The 17,811-nt window shown below is 35.7% G+C and overlaps 4 protein-coding genes and 1 long non-coding RNA gene across 5 annotated transcripts; 4 read left to right on the top strand and 1 right to left on the bottom strand.

Moving 5' to 3' along the window:
- The first annotated feature begins 1,619 nt into the window (after nucleotides 1-1,619).
- Nucleotides 1,620-4,927, top strand: LOC103852542 (putative F-box/LRR-repeat protein 19). Its single transcript, XM_009129444.2, has 2 exons — nucleotides 1,620-3,873; nucleotides 4,152-4,927. The coding sequence occupies exons 1-2, from the start codon at nucleotides 3,518-3,520 to the stop codon at nucleotides 4,726-4,728; spliced, it is 933 nt and encodes a 310-aa protein (XP_009127692.1). The 5' UTR covers nucleotides 1,620-3,517; the 3' UTR covers nucleotides 4,729-4,927.
- Nucleotides 4,928-5,155: 228 nt separating this feature from the next.
- On the top strand, nucleotides 5,156-5,772 carry LOC103852533 (UPF0057 membrane protein At4g30650). The gene is made up of 2 exons (XM_009129431.3): nucleotides 5,156-5,320; nucleotides 5,404-5,772. Exons 1-2 carry the CDS (start codon nucleotides 5,231-5,233, stop codon nucleotides 5,536-5,538), a joined length of 225 nt encoding a protein of 74 aa, XP_009127679.1. The 5' UTR covers nucleotides 5,156-5,230; the 3' UTR covers nucleotides 5,539-5,772.
- A 119-nt stretch (nucleotides 5,773-5,891) lies between these two features.
- Nucleotides 5,892-6,809, top strand: LOC103852521 (UPF0057 membrane protein At4g30660). The gene is made up of 2 exons (XM_009129421.3): nucleotides 5,892-6,219; nucleotides 6,520-6,809. Exons 1-2 carry the CDS (start codon nucleotides 6,130-6,132, stop codon nucleotides 6,655-6,657), a joined length of 228 nt encoding a protein of 75 aa, XP_009127669.1. The 5' UTR covers nucleotides 5,892-6,129; the 3' UTR covers nucleotides 6,658-6,809.
- A 1,283-nt stretch (nucleotides 6,810-8,092) lies between these two features.
- LOC103852510 lies at nucleotides 8,093-8,881 on the bottom strand. The gene is made up of 2 exons (XM_009129411.3): nucleotides 8,525-8,881; nucleotides 8,093-8,444 (listed from the first exon to the last, which is right to left on the bottom strand). The coding sequence occupies exons 1-2, from the start codon at nucleotides 8,640-8,642 to the stop codon at nucleotides 8,239-8,241; spliced, it is 324 nt and encodes a 107-aa protein (XP_009127659.1). The 5' UTR covers nucleotides 8,643-8,881; the 3' UTR covers nucleotides 8,093-8,238.
- LOC117133656 lies at nucleotides 8,774-17,797 on the top strand. Its single transcript, XR_004457587.1, has 2 exons — nucleotides 8,774-9,027; nucleotides 16,955-17,797. It is a non-coding gene; the product is annotated as an uncharacterized LOC117133656 (long non-coding RNA).
- The last annotated feature ends 14 nt before the right edge of the window (nucleotides 17,798-17,811 follow it).

Raw genomic sequence — 17,811 nt, 5'->3', positions numbered from 1 at the left:
TGCTACTATCCTTTCACTCATCCCGAAGACAGAGGAGGCACAGACCATGAGAGATTATAGACCTATAGCATGCTGTAACTTTCTCTATAAGGTTATCTCGAAAGTGCTCGCTCGTCGGCTTAAGACTATTCTCCCCGAGGCTATTGAACAGAATCAGAGTGCGTTTATCAAAGGGAGGTTGCTGCTGGAAAACGTTCTGCTAGCTTCTGAGCTTGTTAATGGGTATCATAAGCAATCAAATTCCAATAGAGCTGCCGTTAAGTTTGACATCTCCAAGGCATTTGACACGGTTAAATGGTCATTTATCACGTCTGTGTTGCGAGCGATGGGTCTGCCTGCGCAGTTTATTCTCTGGATAAGGGTATGTATCTCTACAGCGGCTTTCTCAGTCTCAGTGAATGGTAGCTTGGAAGGCTTCTTTACCAGCGCTAGAGGTATCAGACAGGGTTGTTCCCTTTCTCCGTACCTGTATGTTATCTTAAATAATGTTCTCTCGAAGATGTTGAATAAGGCTGCAGCGACAAGGAAGTTTGATTACCACCCGCAATGTCGGGAAGTGAGGCTCACACATCTCAGCTTCGCCGATGACATCCTAGTTTTCAGCGATGGCTCTCTCAGTTCATTAAGGGGTATCTTGGAAGTAATGGAGCAGTTTGCTAATATCTCGGGTCTGTACATCAATGCCACTAAATCATCAGTATTTGCAACCGGGGGCAGTGTCTCTCCTATGCTAGAGGATGCAGAGAGGATTGGTATTAAGATTGGTTGCTTGCCTGTGAAGTATTTGGGCATGCCTTTAACTACAAAAGCTCTGTCTAAACAAGACTATGCGCCTTTACTGGACAAGGTACGTGGAAGAATGCTGTCTTGGAGGAACAAATGTCTATCCTATGCAGGCAGGCTTCAATTGATCAAATCTGTCATTGCAAGCATTGTGAATTTTTGGAGTCAAGCGTTCATCCTCCCCAAAGCTTGTCTAGATGAGATAGAGAGCATGTGTAGTGCTTTCCTCTGGTCCGGATCACCAAATCAGACTCACAAGGCTAAGGTGGCGTGGGATGATCTCTGCTGTCCCAAAGAAGAAGGAGGACTAGGAATAAGGAAGCTTCGGGACTCGTCGAAAGTGTTTGCTATGAGTTTAATTTGGAGGATCCTATCGAGAACAAGTTCCCTCTGGGTCTCTTGGATACAGCAGTACTTACTTCGGCAGAATTCATTTTGGGATGTAAAAGAGGATCAAAGGGGGTCGTGGATATGGAGAAAATTACTGAAGCTAAGACCACTTGTCTACCACTTGGATATGGTTAGGTTCAATCAAATAATTAAATTAAACCATGGGCTACTAAACCAAAATCAGGGTCGTATCAAAATGTTCGATGAAAATCTATATGCTCTCATAATCTATATGTTCATTCTTTTTACAGTATCAATAAATTTCAAATTTCATCAAAAAAAAGAATATTACAATTACATCAAATTGCATCAAGTTATAAAATTATAAATATAATATTACGTACAAATAAAAAACTATTATCGAACATCTATATTATAATATAATATATTCTACTCTAAATATATTTTATAAAACATAAAAATATAAATGGACATTTTATAAAATCAATGCTTTATAAATTTACATTGAACGCAAGTTAAATCCAACACCTGCGCGGAGGCGCGGGTCAAGATCTAGTAACTTTTAATTTTGAAGTTGTTGTCGTACATGATTATGTGTGAATATGATGAATATGCGTTTGTATGTATAAAACAAAAAATATAAATAATTAAACAGAACTTTTTCTATTAAAAATAAAATAGTTGTATAAAAATCTAAAAGAAAAAACTAATTATAAAATAATTAATTTCCTTTTTAAAAGTCTAAATAAAATGAAAATATAAAATAATCTTATTTTTCTTATAATTAAATAACTTTACTTTTTTATAATTTTGTGTTAAAAAATATAAACCAAAATTAACTTCAAATATTTTACCTTATATGATTGTGACATTGTGTCAATTAAAAAATTAGATTGTGAATGTGTCAATAAAAATTGCCATTACGTGAAAATAAATTCTTCTTTTCCTAATATCCTAAATAAAAGAGATTTAACCAATTATTATTATTTTTTAAAAAAATCTTGAAAGAGAAAATTGAAAATTTTATTTAATAGTAACTTTTACTCAAAATAGTTAATGATGAAAACATGATAGTAACAAATATTTAATTAACAAAAAAATGTAAAAATATTAGTGATATTGAAAAAAATGAATGCTTAAAATGGCAACATTTAAAATAGTTAATATTAACTTAAAATAATTATTTGATAGAAATTTTTTTTTTTTAAATCCTATACAAAATATAATTGTAAAAGATATGTAATATGAACTTCCTTTTCTAAAACCCCAAAAAAAACTGTAAAATAATATTTGATAGTTGTTTTCTTTTTTTTTTTATAAAAAAAATTCTTAACAAAAGAAATTTGTATCATATTTTTAAGTTCTAACCAAAAGAGAATCGTAAACATTTATTTGATATTATTTTTAATAGAGTATTTGAGGATGAACATGATACTAAATATTATTTAATCAACAAAAGAAGTGTAAAATTAGTATTGATACAAATCGTAAAAAATAGTAATTTTAGAATTATTTATTAATAACTAAAAATAATTATTCGATAGCAATTGTTTTTTCCGAAATGCTAAAGAGAAGATCATTGTAATAGGTTATGTGTTCTAAAATATTTAAAAATGTTGTAAAATAGTATTTAATATTAGTTTGTTTTATTTTTTTAATTGCAAATAAAAAGGAGATTTATTAAATAGAATTTTTTCCTTTTTAAAAAAATCCTAACAAAATAAAATTTTAAAGACTTATTTAATAAAACATTAGTTTAGTACATAAGAACATGTATAATGTTTTGACTTGATTGGTGTATTTGACTTTCATTTATTTTTACTTTTTCGTTCAATTTTTTATTTTGGGTTGTGTTCAGTTTAAACGTTTATGTATAATATTTTCTATAATCCTAAGTACAAAGTTCATAACAATTCATATTTGTACTATAATTATAAAATATAAATATTAATTTGAACTTATGTATGAAAACAAGTTTTAATTATAAATTAAATTTCAAACAACATAGCCAAAAACAATCATAAAATAAATTTTTATTAAATTAAAAATCAAACAATATTGCAACGGGTTCATATCTTGTATTAATATATTTTTTGGGGGGTCAACTTCTGATAGTATCTTTTTAATCTATAAAGATCATCCATGGAAATTAATAAAGAAAATAGTCATTGGCTGCACGTATTTTATTCTTAAGTTTATAATATTTTATTTTATTGGAACTAGTGTTTCTCCCTTCAAGAAATGTTTATTGGTTAACGTAAAATAATTGTCAACTGGAAGTATGTTAAAATAAGAGTAGCTTCAATAAAAGTCTAAATAAACATTTGAGTTCTAAACTGCTTTTCTCGGCCTGAAGAAAGTCTCTATTCAGGCTTTAAATCTAATGGAAGTCAACCACGGTGGCGGGATGGCACTGACACTCGGTCCTAACTGGGCTGAGATGACTCGGGAATGTCTTCTGGACATCTTCTCACGCCTTAGCCAGGAAGAAAGATGGATGGGACCGATGCTTGTCTGCAAGACTTGGATGAACACATGCCATGAACCGTCACTCAACACGATCTTCGATCTCGAAACTCGGTTTCAGTCATTCCCGGAGTCCATCAACTGGTGGATTCCCGAGTTTGAAGACAAGGTTGATGCCTTCCTCAGATCCGTCGTTGACTGGAGCGAAGGAGGCCTCACAGAGATTCGTGTCAGACACTGCACAGATCGCTCTCTATCTTACGTTGCTGAGAGGTTAATTTAGATATGAACTTTGTTGCTTAATTACGTTTAGAAGTTAGAACATATGAGTATTCATAATAATGAGTGGTCTTTGAGATTTTGGGGCTATAAACAATTTAGAAAGTATTTTTATACAATTTAGAAACTATTTTTTAATAAAAAAAATAAACTTTTCCAAATTAGAGCTATTTTTATGTAAATTATTTTTTAAATTTTGGGAGCTATATGTCTATATTTCACTTGACTATGCTCATAATTCATATGCTTTGTCATGTGATTTGCATTTGCAGGTGCCCTAAACTAGAGGTGCTTTGGATTAATAGCTGCCCTCACGTCACTGATGCATCAATGGCAAAGATAGCTTCAAACTGTCCAAATCTTAGAGAGCTTGATGTAAGCTACTCTTATTGTATATCTCACGAGGCTCTGTCCATGTTGGGGAGGCATTGCCCGAACCTAGAGATCTTAAAACGGAACCTGTTTCCTCGGCAAGGTCCCAACGTGTCTATAATTGTAGCGCCGGTTGATTATATACTTGCATTTCCAAGATACGGTAACATCGAGGCTCAAATAATAGGGAGACACATGCCTAGGCTGAAGCACTTGGAGCTTCAATACTGTACACTGACTGTTAAAGGCCTTACCTCGGTTTGTAAAGGATGTTCCGACCTAGAGTACTTGGACTTATCCGGGTGTATATCATTGACAAACAGTGAGATAACGAGATGTGCCTCGAGCTTGAAGAATTTGTTGGAGATCAAGAAGCCTGACTTCAACCGCCGGTTGATATTTTACTCCTTCCAAATTGAAGAAAATAATGGTGATGCTAAACTTTACTTGTTTATGGTTCCTTTTGTGTTATTTTGATGATGTTATTTGCTTATTGTTGTTGATGAGAAGAGAGTTGGTTTTCCTTGTGTGCTAAGAAACCACCTCTTCTGCTTTCCTATAATTCTCTTGTTGTAACGACTTGCTTCTTGTATTTCTCTACTTAAAGCAATGAAAAAGAGGCCATTTCGATTGCCAAATAAAAGTAGCTTTCAACCCAAGTAACCCAAGCATAGCTTATTGCTACGACAACGTTTCAAACAAATCCCAGTCTGTCTAAACTAAACCACGTTGGGATGAAAAATATCTAAAGAAGGTAGGGTAAGGTGATTCACGGGATGTCGGTATGTATCTGAAGCCACACGATTTAAAATTAATTTCGATAAATGAACGGTGAAGATCTCGTAGCTGACTTTTCAGGAGCGTGGATTGCGCTTCACTGGATCCCTGTAGAGGCAACTTTTAATGTTCTCTCTTCTCCATTATTTCATTATAAAAGATCAAATAATCTTTAACAGTTTCTTGTCATCTCTGAGAAAAAATGGCTAGCAATATGGAAGTTTTCTGCGAGATCTTAATAGCGATCCTTCTTCCACCTCTTGGAGTCTGCCTCAAGCGTGGCTGTTGCACTGTAAGAGTTCTCCTTTTCCTTTTGTTTTGGTAACCGAGTTTTGAATGGTTTTGTGTTCACTCTGGTTTTGTTTGGTGTTGCAGGTAGAGTTCTTGATATGCTTGGTGTTGACTATCTTAGGCTACATCCCAGGGATAATCTATGCGCTTTACGTGATCGTGTTCCAGAACCGTGAAGGGGAAACTCAGGATTACAGTGCTCCACTCAACTCAGCTTGAGATTATCTGTCGGTCCATACAACATGTCTTTCACTTGAAACTGTTTACTTATGGAACCACTCAATAAAGTTGCAATCTATCTGATTCCTTCTTATATGTAATTCAAGTATGGCAATTTCATGTACTGATTATTTTTTTCACTATTGGCACGCACCGACGCACGCACGGAGATGCATCACAGATCTCTCATCACATGTATAATCTTTTGTAATCAAAGTCCAGATTTAAACTTAAGACGGGCCTTTTAGGCCCACTCTAGTTACGCATGTCACACGGTTGAGGGGAGAGTTCAAAATATCTAGAAGTGATCGTGTGTGTTACGTTACAGAATATTAGTCTGTACGTGTTACTTATATAATCCACGTGGAGGCTGGAAAATAAAGGAGTATCTAGAAGTGATACCACGACAAGTAAACAGTAGCCGTACGATTAAAAACATCTATAAATGAACGGTTCAGATCTCGTTATTGACTTTGTAACCACAAACAACTATCAGTGTTCTGTCTCTTCAAGATCTCCGTCAAACTTCATTATAATAAAGATAAAAAGTCTTTATCTCTTAAACGTTTTGTTGTACATCTTCTGAGAAAAATGCCGAGCAAGTGCGAAATCTTGTGCGAGATCTTAATCGCCATCCTTCTTCCTCCTCTAGGAGTTTGCCTCAGGCGTGGCTGTTGCACTGTAAGCTTTCTCTTTCAACTCTCAAGTTAGAAGAGTCCCTTCACTTTCTGCTTATCTACCTTAAAGTAACATCGCAGAACTTCTTGAAAGACTGTTATTGTTGGATGCGTCACTTTGTGTTCAGTCTCTTAAGAAGTCTCTGTAGTTAAATTAGATTCGCTTGTAGGCTTGTTAGAATTTGGTGATTCCATGAAAACTGAACGGTTGGAGTGAAGCTAAAAGGGAATGATCAGTTTCTGTTTGATCACTCAAACTCTCTGACCTAATAAAGGGATTGATGGAGCTTGGATGTGGTTGCAGGTGGAGTTCTTGGCTTGCTTGATTCTGACTATCTTAGGATACGTACCAGGGATAATCTATGCGCTTTACGTGATAGTGTTCCAGAACCAAGAAGAGTATTTCGATGAAGCCAGACGCCCTCTCTACTACTCCGCTTGATCAGAATCTGTTTGTTCTTTGAAAACTGTTCAATCTTTGTATCCAACAAATAAGTTAATTTGTAATGTGTTTAAAGAGATTTTAAAACTGTGTGTGTATGGTTCGACTGTTCCTTTTGTTATAATATGCAAAATTGAAGGTGAGATTATACACTTGTTGTTGGATACTGTGTTCGGGTTATTAGCGCTGCAAAATGTTTATGCATCAAAGTTGTTATATTCACATAAGTTGTGTTGATGCAAAGGACCAACATATTAGAGCATCTCCAAAAAGGAACTCTATTTTGAAGTTTTCAAAACTCTATATTTGAAGTTTTAATGTATTCTTCTCCAAAAGTAAAATTTCAAACCTAACTTCAAAATTATTTATATTTTACACTATAGTCCTTATATTTGTCATAGTTGATGTAAATTCATAAAACTTCTATAAATAACTAGTACTTATATATAAATATTACAGAAATATTAATTAAAAAAATCTTACACTAAATATAAAATTATAAATAAAAGTACATAATTAAATATTAAACTGTAATCAAATACTACATTATTCCATAAAATTATTTTCGTAATGCTTCTATATATGATCAACTAGTGCATTTCTTATACCCACTGATAGTTTGATATCATCAAATGAAAAAATCCTTGATCTTTTAAACGAAAATACAACAAGCAGGGAAAAATGTCATGAGATGATTGAATTACGACTGCAAAAATGAAGCAAAAAATTAGCTTTTAAAGAAGTAAAAGAGGAAAATAAAATATTTCTAAAAAACTTAGCTTCTATCGATGATGTTAATATTCGTGAATACATTCGATCTGAACAAGAAAGAATCGTACGAAAAAGGCGTCAAGAGCAACAACAACAATCATCTTCGGTTACACAAAATTTGTTTGGGCAATATTTTGGAGATTTGAGAGGTTTTGGAGCAAATTTACCAGACTATTAGTGTTGTTATAATATTTAAATTTGAGTAATAATTATGTCTTCTTGTGTCTTTTTAATAAATTTTTATTATGGTGTTTTGTAATATTCTTACTGTTTAATTCTAGTTTTAAAATATTATAAATCTTTTTCAAAATTTTTTATTTAATTTAATGTGTAAAACTTAAATTTACAAAACAAATTTAAAATATTTATGAGATATAAAAGTTTTACGGATTAAAACAATAAACAAAAAAATATTTAAGAATTATAAATATGATCTATAATTGTAAGGACCAAAATGCAAATAAAAAGATGAAACTTCAAATTTGAAGTTTTGAAAAGTAAAACTCTATATTTGAAGTTTCACTTTTCAAAACTTCAAATTTGAAGTTTTGAAGTTTCTTTTTGGAGAGTAAAAAACTCAATATTTGGAGTTATAGAGTTTCTTTTAGAGATGTTCTTATGATAGATAAGGTTATGTTATACACATAATTAGATTCATTTGAGAGAGAGAGAACAGAACTCTCCATATCCTTATTAAACATGCAAACCCCTATATATTTAATGGATGTGGATCAGATGATTCAGATCAAATTTATAAATTTTGGATCTTTGCAACAAAACCAGTTTACACATAGAGTAGGAGTATGCATTTCAGCACAAGAAAAGCTGGAGGAGAATTGCAACTGTTACTTGAATCACAGCGAGTGAAGCAGATTTGGTCATGGAGGACATGGCTCTGTTCTTCTTTCCTGTAGGTCTGACAAGTGATCCTCCTCCATAAACGCCTCTTGCCTTGCTCACCTCCGAAATTCTTCCATGATTTCTCTTGCTGCTAGTTACTCCAACGGCTGGTCTCTCTGCAACAGCAAAACAAAAAATGTCAGTTAAAATATTATGAAAGAAGTTGTACAGCAAGTATTGAAAGCAAACTATTTGCCTTTGTGAACCAAGTAGTCTGTTTTGTCTGAACAACATTGAAATTCTTCAGCAAAAGCAAAGGAGATGAAGAAGAAGATGATGCTGATGAGAAACAAAACTCTATAGCATTTCTTCATTGCAGACGGTAATGAAAAGATAAGATTGATTCTGTATGTATAACCACTGAGGAAGTGAATATATATAGGACTATTATCTGCACAAAGAAAAAGAGAGATGAAAACCTAAAGGTGAAAGATTACAACTCATAAACAGAAACAAAGATTTGAAAAATCTGATGGAACAAAAAGCAAAAGCAGCCATTGTCGGGTAAAGTTAGATTCTCCCCACATGAACGGTAGTGAATAGTGGAAGGAATATGTTCTCTGAGTAATGAGCAGTCTAATCTGCTTTGATAAAAAAAAAAAAAAAAGCTGATTCACTCTTGCTTTCTTATTAGCGTGGCCAGTAATGCTACATTAGATCGTGATTACTCTGAAATACCCTAATCCGTTTATATGTAACGTGCAGAGGGATAACATCGGGATACTGAGGGAAAAAATCGTCGGTATGTCGTCGGAATAACGCTATTCCGACGACATACCGACGAAAAAAGTCCTCGAAATATCTCCTCGGAAATTCATACTTCCTCGGAATTCCGTCGGAAATTTCCGACGGAATTCCGAGGAAACAAAATTCCGAGGAAACTCCGAGAAACATATGTTCGTCGGATGGTTCCTCGGAATATACCGATGGAATTCCGATGGTCAAATCCTCGGAAGTTTCGACAAAACATTCCTCGGAATGTTTATCGGAAAATTCCGAGGAACATATTTTCCTCGGAATTTTCCGAGGGAATGGAGTTCCTCGGAAAATTCCGAGGGACAAAACTCCCTCGGAATTTTCCGAGGACTCAATTCCCTCGGAAAATTCCGAGGGAAATATGTTCCTCGGAATTTTCCGAGGGAAGAAAGTTCCTCGGAATTTTCCGAGGAACTCCATTCCCTCGGAATTTCGAAAAAATTTATTTTTTTTAAAAAAATTTAAATTTTTTAAATTTAAATTTAAAAATTTAAAATTAAAATTAAAATTGAATAAAACATTAAATAAAACATAGTAGATAATATTCAAAGTTAAATAAAACATTCAGAGTTTTTGGTAAAAAAAAAAAAACTACGGGTCTTGGATGTTCGGGAACACCTCGTTCGGGTACATCCTCTTCATCATCTCCATCATCTGCTCGTTGAGCCTCTTCTGGGTCTCATAGCCCGCCTGTTGAGCTGCCATCTGGGTCTCCAACGCAGATATCCGATCATCCTTGTCCTTCAGCTGAGCCGTAAGAACTTCCGGATCAACATATGGCGGTGGTGCAGAAGAAGGAGCAGCCGACCGGGAGCGACGACCCAAACCGACCATACGTCCCTTCTTCTTTGGAACCGACTGAAATATAAAAAACCAAATTTAGATAATATAAATTGATGATAAAATAAAAATCAAGAAATAAATAAATTGAACTTTTAAAAAAAAAACTTACCGATTCAACGATTTCGTTGATTCGAACCCGGGACAAGTTGGTCGAAGCCGTCGAATCGTCATCATCGGTTTGAAGCTGAGACACTTCGTCGTACACCTGAGTTTGGACCAGGTCGACCACGTCCCTCACAAGACCATCATCAATCTCACCGGTCTTCTTGTTGGTATACGCCCTTTTCATTAGGGCGAGATCATCAACCGGCTCGCCCTCATTTTCTTCCGCCTTGACAAAAAAATAAATAAAACAAACATTAGAAATTTGAAAAAATGCATAAAAAATAAAATTCTGAAACTTAAATAATTAAAGAAAAAGCGGTTGAACTTACCATGCGATCCGCGAGAGTGGCAATAGATTGGGCCCCCAAGTTATGCTTGTAGATGCCCTTCCCTTTACGGTCGCTCCTGCGGTTGTTGGAGTTGGTGGAAGAAGTTTCTTTCGTCTCTTCCTTATCCCAATGCTCACACAACTTCTTCCATACCGTGTCGTTCATCGACTTTGGGACCTTTTAATTTAAAAAAAAAAAGTTTAATAATTTAAAAAATAGTTTAATAAATTAAAAATTGTTAATAAATTAAAAACTACCTTGTTTACTTCCCACTTCTTCTTCCACTCGTACATCTGCTTCCCATAGTTGTCCATAACTTTATGGACAAAATGGTTATAGATAGAGAGCGTATCATCGGAATTCCAGTTGAATTCTTGCTGAAATAGTTTAAAAATAGTTTTTAAGCACAAAAATATAAATAGTTTAATAATTACAAAAATAGTTTTAATAAATAAAAAATAGTTTAATAAATATAGAAAATAGTTTAATAATTACAAAAAAAAAGTTTTAATAAATAAAAAATAGTTTAATAATTAAAAAAATAGTTTTTAAAATATTTAAAATGTTTAATAAATATAGAAAATAGTTTAATAATCACAAAAAATAGTTTTAATAAATAAAAAATATAAGTAAAAAATTTGAATACTTACCGCAAACTGACGAAACCACAGATGCTGCTTCTCGACGGGGAAGTGAGTGAAAGTCGGATGTCCCTTGTCGAGGGCAGAGTACATCATACGGTTGATCCATGCGCTGATCCCGTTCCCGGATCGGTTGAACCTAATAAAAAGAACAAATTATTAATAATCAATCAAATTTTAAGGAAAAAAAATAAAAGTTTAATTACCATGTTTGACCATGTCCATGTGGATACTCAGTGAGATAGGGAAGATGGTCACGACCGGGCTGTCGAACCAACTCCGCAACACTCATCACTCCCGGAGGACCCGTAGGAGCAGGAGCGGGTATAGCAGCGGGAGCGGGAGCAGCAGGAGCGGGTAATGGAGAAGGAGATGTATGGTAGGAGCTGTGGGGCGAAACGGAATCCTGAACATGGCTGGACGAACCCCGAGACTGGCTCCCCATACCACCCCGGCTACGACGCTGGCGAGGCCGGATCTGATCATCATTAGACCTGTAAATTAAAAAAAAAATAGTTTTAATTAAAAATAATTTTTAATCACAAAAATATAAATAGTTTAATAATTAACAAAAAAATTTTTATAAATAAAAAATAGTTTAAAAATTAAAAAAATAGTTTTAATAAACCCCAAAAACAGTTTAATAATTACAAAAAATAGTTTTAAAAATATTTAAAATGTTTAATAATTACAAAAAATAGTTTTAATAATATTAAAAATGTTAAATAAATATAAAAATTTATATTTTATATATAAAATACATAAAACGTTTTATTACCACAAAAAAATGATTTTGAATATATATATATATGATTTTTAATCACAAAAAAGTTTTATAGATTTTAAAAATCATTAATAAATATATAAATGATTTTAAAATGCAAAAAATAGATTTTATATACAAAAAACGTTTTGAATATATACATATATAATTACAAATTCGATTTTTATAACCACAAAATCAATAAAAACCAAAAAAAAATCCAAATCAAGTGAAATACATAATCAAACTCGATTTTACACAATCCTACCATTCAACCTAACAAAAATCTATAAATCTCATTCCAAAATCATCAAATCTACTTCAAAACCATACAAATCTACCCTAAGAGAGTGGGATAGGGTTCTTACATGATTATGGGAGTGGAAATCGCGAGGGAGAAGAGAGAAATCGCCGGAAATCGCAAGGGAGAAGAGAGGAGTCGGCGGAAATCGCAAGGGAGAGAAAGTGAGGCGGAGAGAAATGGGGAAGAAGATCGCGTTCGACCTAATAAAATGACGCGTCCGACGGAAACTATCCGTCGGAATTTCATCGGAATTATTTAATGGATCCGTCGGAATTTCCTCGGAATTCTTTGATTCAATTTTCGCGAAATATTTGGCGGCTTGGTTTACCCGGTTAAATGAAAATATTCCGAGGAACCATGATTCCTCGGAATACCCTCGGTAATTACCGAGGAAATTCTGAGGAACCAGGGTTTGGGGTTTTAAAACATCGATTATTTTCGCCGTATTTCATTTCTTATACAATTATAATGCATACCATTGAGGATTCTTTGTATAGATGATCATAAACCATGAAATAACACAATTTCAAAAATAATTGTAAGTATTCCCTTTACCGTTTATTAAAGTGTATAAGTGTTTCTCTTATGTTGTGTGGTTTTCGTTCATGGAATCGTAAAAGTGTTTGTTATTGGATAAAACACCAAAGTTCCTAGTTCCAAACATCATAATCTGGTTAAGACACTTAATGAAGGTTATATACATGTTATTCAATCCGTAAAACGTTGTTTTCGGTTTAAAACCCAAGTTCCTCGGAGGAAACCGAGGGAATTCCGATCTTCGTCGGGATTTCCTCGGAAAATTCCGAGGAGATTCCGAGGAAAAAGAATCTATAATCAAATGCCCATGTTCCTCGGGATTTCCTCGGAATTTTCGAGGAAATTCCGAGGAATTCCTTACTTCGTCGGAATTTCCTCGGAAATTCCGAGGAGATTCCGAGGAAAAGGAATCTATAATCAAGTCCCTAAATCGAGAAGATCTATTCCGAGGAAATTCCGAGGAAAACCTATCTGTCCTCGGAATTTCCTCGGTATTTATATTTAAAAAAAAAAAAAAAAAAGTCGACGCTAGTCTGTTTCCGAGTCGTCATCACCAGATGAATCTGAATCTGGATCTTGGTGAAACTCTCCAATCACTGGTTCATCCTCTACGTGAACGGCGGCTTCCTCTCCGAAGTCGGTTAAATCGACTACAAGGCCAACTCCACCTAAATCTTCTGCTGCACTTAAGTTGCCGGATGTGCTTGGTTGTAGTGGGTCTTCCAGCTCAGAACTTCCCTGAACTCGGCCTCTCGGGTTGAGTCTTGTAACAGTAACCCATGGATCATCTCTGTTCCTTACCCGGGGGTACTTGATATAACAAACCTGATCGGCCTGAGAAGCAAGAATGAAAGGATCATAATATTGCAGCTTCCGTCTTGAATTTACTGATGTAACACCAAATGCATCTGTTCTCACACCTCGATCTGGAGTGTTGTCGTGCCAATCACAATAGAAAACAGTACAGCGCAATCCAACCATGCCCAAATACTTGATTTCCAAAATCTCATTTATGTGTCCGTAGTATACATCATCTCCTGATGCAGAACAAACACCAGCATCGTAAGTCGTACTCGAACGTCTCCTCTTCTGAGTTGTGAATGCATATCCTCGAGTACAAAATCTCGGATATGACTTCACAACAAAGTTTGGTCCAACGACCATCTCGCGTATCCAATCGTCAAATGTTTCACCTCTTGCCAAACCATCACTCACATAAGTAAACATCCATCCACCAAATTCTCTCTGCTTCATTTCTTCTAGTTCGTCCTCTGTGGCGTATCTATATTCGAACCGCTTTTCTGCCATGAAAATCCTTTCATATTGAAGAACATCTTCGCAGTTGGTGAGTAAATATGTTTGCAAATGACTGCGCTCCTGATCAGTAAGTCGACGGTCCTTTGGTTTTCCGCTAAGTCGTCCAACGTCTGTGAAAATGTCTGGAACCTTCCAATGATATGTTGCCCGTTCGCCTCTATCATCATGCCGAGCAGGTCTTCTGTTTTTGGTCTGAACTTCTGCTGGAAAGTAGTACTCGGCAAAGTTTGAAGTTTCTTCATTGATCATCTGTGCGACTATAGACCCTTCCACCCTACTTAAATTTTTCACCATCTTCTTCAAATGGAACATATACCGCTCATACAGATACATCCATCTATACTGCACAGGACCACCAAGTTCCAATTCTCTTACCAGGTGAATAACAAGATGCTCCATAACATCAAAAAATGAGGGAGGAAATATCTTCTCAAGGTTGCACTGAATCACAGCTATGTTAGTCTTCAAATTTTCAATACCTTCAAGAGTCACTGATCTTGTGCATAAATCGCGGAAGAAACCACTTATCCCTGCAATTGCTTCATGAACATTTCGTGGTAATAGTTCCTTGAAGGCAAACGGAAGGAGGCGCTGCATCATTACATGGCAATCATGGCTTTTCAAGCCAGTAAACTTTCCTTCCTTTCTGTCGATACAGTTACGCAAATTAGATGCGTAACCGTCTGGAAATTCCACATCGTTTGAAATCCAATCAAAGAACGCATCCTTTCCCGCTGCATCAAGTCGGTATATGGGAAAAGGAGCCCTACCACTCTCATCAACATGAAGTTCTGAACGATCACATATATCGACTAAATCGAGTCTTGACTTCAAATTATCCTTTGTTTTACCTTGAACATTAAGGATCGTGTTCATGTGATTGTCAAAAAAGTTCTTCTCAATATGCATGACATCTAAATTATGCCTTAGTAGATGATCCTCCCAGTATGGCAGATCCCAAAAAATACTTTTTTTGTGCCAGTTATGTAGGTTTCCAACACCATCTACCGGAAAACGCTCATGTCCACCGACGTCTGGCGTCCTTTCTGCACCAAAATCTCTAAGTTGTGTCTTCAAATCTTTTCCACGAATTTCCGGAGGTGGACTGTCAAACACCCTCTTGTTCTTCGTAAACAAATTCCTACTTCTACGATATGGATGATCTGGTGGTAGAAATCTCCTGTGACAGTCAAACCAACACGTTTTCCTTCCGTGTTTTAGTTGGAAAGCATCAGTGTTATCTTGACAATATGGACATGATAGCCTTCCATGCGTTGTCCATCCAGATAACATACCATATGCTGGAAAATCACTTATTGTCCACATTAGTACTGCCCGCATTTGAAAGTTTTCTTTACACGAAACATCGTATGTTTCAGCACCTTGAGCCCATAGTTGTTGCAACTCATATATTAGTGGCTGAAGAAACACATCAAGTGATCTCTTAGGATGCTCTGGTCCGGGAACGAGAATCGAGAGAAACAAAAACTCTCGTCGCAAGCACAAGTTTGGGGGTAGGTTGTATGGTGTAAGAATGACTGGCCATAGAGAATACTGTCTTCCACTCTTGCCAAACGGGCTGAAACCATCAGTACATAATCCAAGGTAGACATTTCTTCTCTCATACGCAAAGTCGGGATACTTTGATTGGAAATGCTTCCACGCTTTTGCATCTGAAGGATGTCTGATCTCACCATCTGTTGAGTGCTCCGCATGCCATCTCATTGGTTGCGCTGTGCGTTCAGACAGATACAGCCTCTGCAACCTTTCCGTCAAAGGCAAATACCACATCCTTTTATATGGTACTGGAACTCTTCCACTCGTATCTTTATAACGAGGCTTCCCACAAAATTTGCATGAAACCCGCTGTTCATCCGCCCTCCAATAAATCATGCAGTTGTCTCTGCATACATCTATTACCTGATACGATAAACCAAGACCAGCTACGAGTTTCTGAACCTCGTAGTATGAGCCAGGAGCTACATTATCTTCGGGTAGAATACCTTTTACATAATCAGCAATCGCATCCACACAGTCTTCAGCCAAATTATAATCCGTCTTAATGCCCATCAATCTTGTAGCAGATGATAAAGCTGAATGACCATCTCTGCAACCTTCGTACAATGGTTGCTTTCCAGCATCCAACATATCATAAAATCTCCTAGCTTCGGCATTGGGTAAATCTTCCCCTCTAAAATGATCATTTACCATCTGCTCAGTACCTACACCGTAATCTACATCCGTTCTAATTGGATCTTCTAATCTAACCGCTGGCTGAGGTTCGCTAGTACTACCATGTTCATAATCAGTTTCTCCATGATGATACCAAATTTTGTAACTTCGTGTAAACCCACTCAAATATAGATGAGTCCAAACATCCCATTGTTTAATAACTTTTTTATTTTTACAATTAGAGCAAGGACATCTTAACATACCTGTTTTTGCTTCCGGTTGTCGGTGAACTAACCCCATGAATTCGGTTATACCTTGTTGGTATTCTTCCGTAAGCAATCTCGTGTTCGGATCCAAATGAGGTCGATCGATCCAAGAACGAAAATAATTTGAAGAAGACATGTTTTTTATGAATCAAATTCGTGTGTAAAGAAAGTGAGAGGGAGGATGAAGATATGGAGTGAATGAAGAGGAAGAGGGGTGCTTGTATTTATAGTTGAAATCCTGCCGACAGTCCGAGGAAATTCCGACGGAATTCCGATGCAAACGGCTAGTTCGTCGGAATTTCCTCGGAATTTTTAAAATCCCCCAACGGCTCTCCAACGGCTCTCTAACGTCTATAATATTTCCTCGGAATTCATCGGTTTTTTCCGAGGAATACTAGTTTCCTCGGTATTCCGTCGGAATATTCCGACGAGATGAATTTTCCTCGGAATTCCGTCGGAATATTCCGAGGAAATTCCGAGGAAGCCAAATTTTGTGTTTCCTCGGAATTGCCTCGGAAATTCCTCGGTATATTCCGAGGAATTCATTTTCCGTCGGAACGTCCGTCAGAATACCGCTGTTTTCTTGTAGTGAGACCACGTTACAAGTAACCATCCCAAACCTCATTCCACGCGCGAGTCAAAGTTTGATCTAAAGAAAAATGAGGTACCCTTCTTGTGGCATTCAGTGTATATATGTAGTACCAACAGGTCGAAAATGATTATATATATATATATATATATATATATATATATATATATCACCAATAGAGAAAACCAATAATTAAGAACTAGTTTAAGACTTTTGACCCAACAAAAAATAATAATTAGTGGTTGAAAAAGATTACAATGTCAAGACAAGCTGTTTCCAACTATACCTAAAAGATTACAATGTCAAGATGTGGTTGTAAAAATGATTTTCATCTTTTTTTTTTTCCGCCAAGGTGTTGTTTAAATTAATCCAACGGGCCAAGCCCAGACGTCCGAAGCCCAATTACACAAAGAGCTAACAAAAAAACGACCCACAAACGAAATGGGCTACAGCAATAACGGCCGAAGCCCAAGAAAAGCAGACGGCCCAAAAGCCCAAACAATTAACCCGAACAGCTTGCCCTCGGGTCGCGACAAGGAGGCTGGGAATTGCACACGTGTAATAATTCTATACAATACAAGTATAGAAGACACACCAAGAACTCTTCTTGTTTGACAGAAGAATGAGATTTTTTTCTTACATATAGGTTAAAACTAATGAAACTAATATATTTTAATTATCTGAAATTCTTATTTATGGTCAAACGTTTAGTTTCTAGTTGGTGCACACGACGTCAGAAATTATTCTCCATCTCCAAATCTCATTGCCTAGTCCAAAATTGAGAAAGATTACATAATATTCAGATATATCATAGGTTGAAAATTTGATGTAGACCTATTATTATTGTTTCTCATGGTCGTA

The sequence above is a fragment of the Brassica rapa genome, chromosome A01 (genome assembly GCF_000309985.2).
Source record: "Brassica rapa cultivar Chiifu-401-42 chromosome A01, CAAS_Brap_v3.01, whole genome shotgun sequence".
In the NCBI taxonomy this organism is placed as follows: Eukaryota; Viridiplantae; Streptophyta; class Magnoliopsida; order Brassicales; family Brassicaceae; genus Brassica; species Brassica rapa.
Note: the sequence above shows the minus strand (reverse complement) of the source record. Positions and strands in the feature narration are given on the sequence as shown.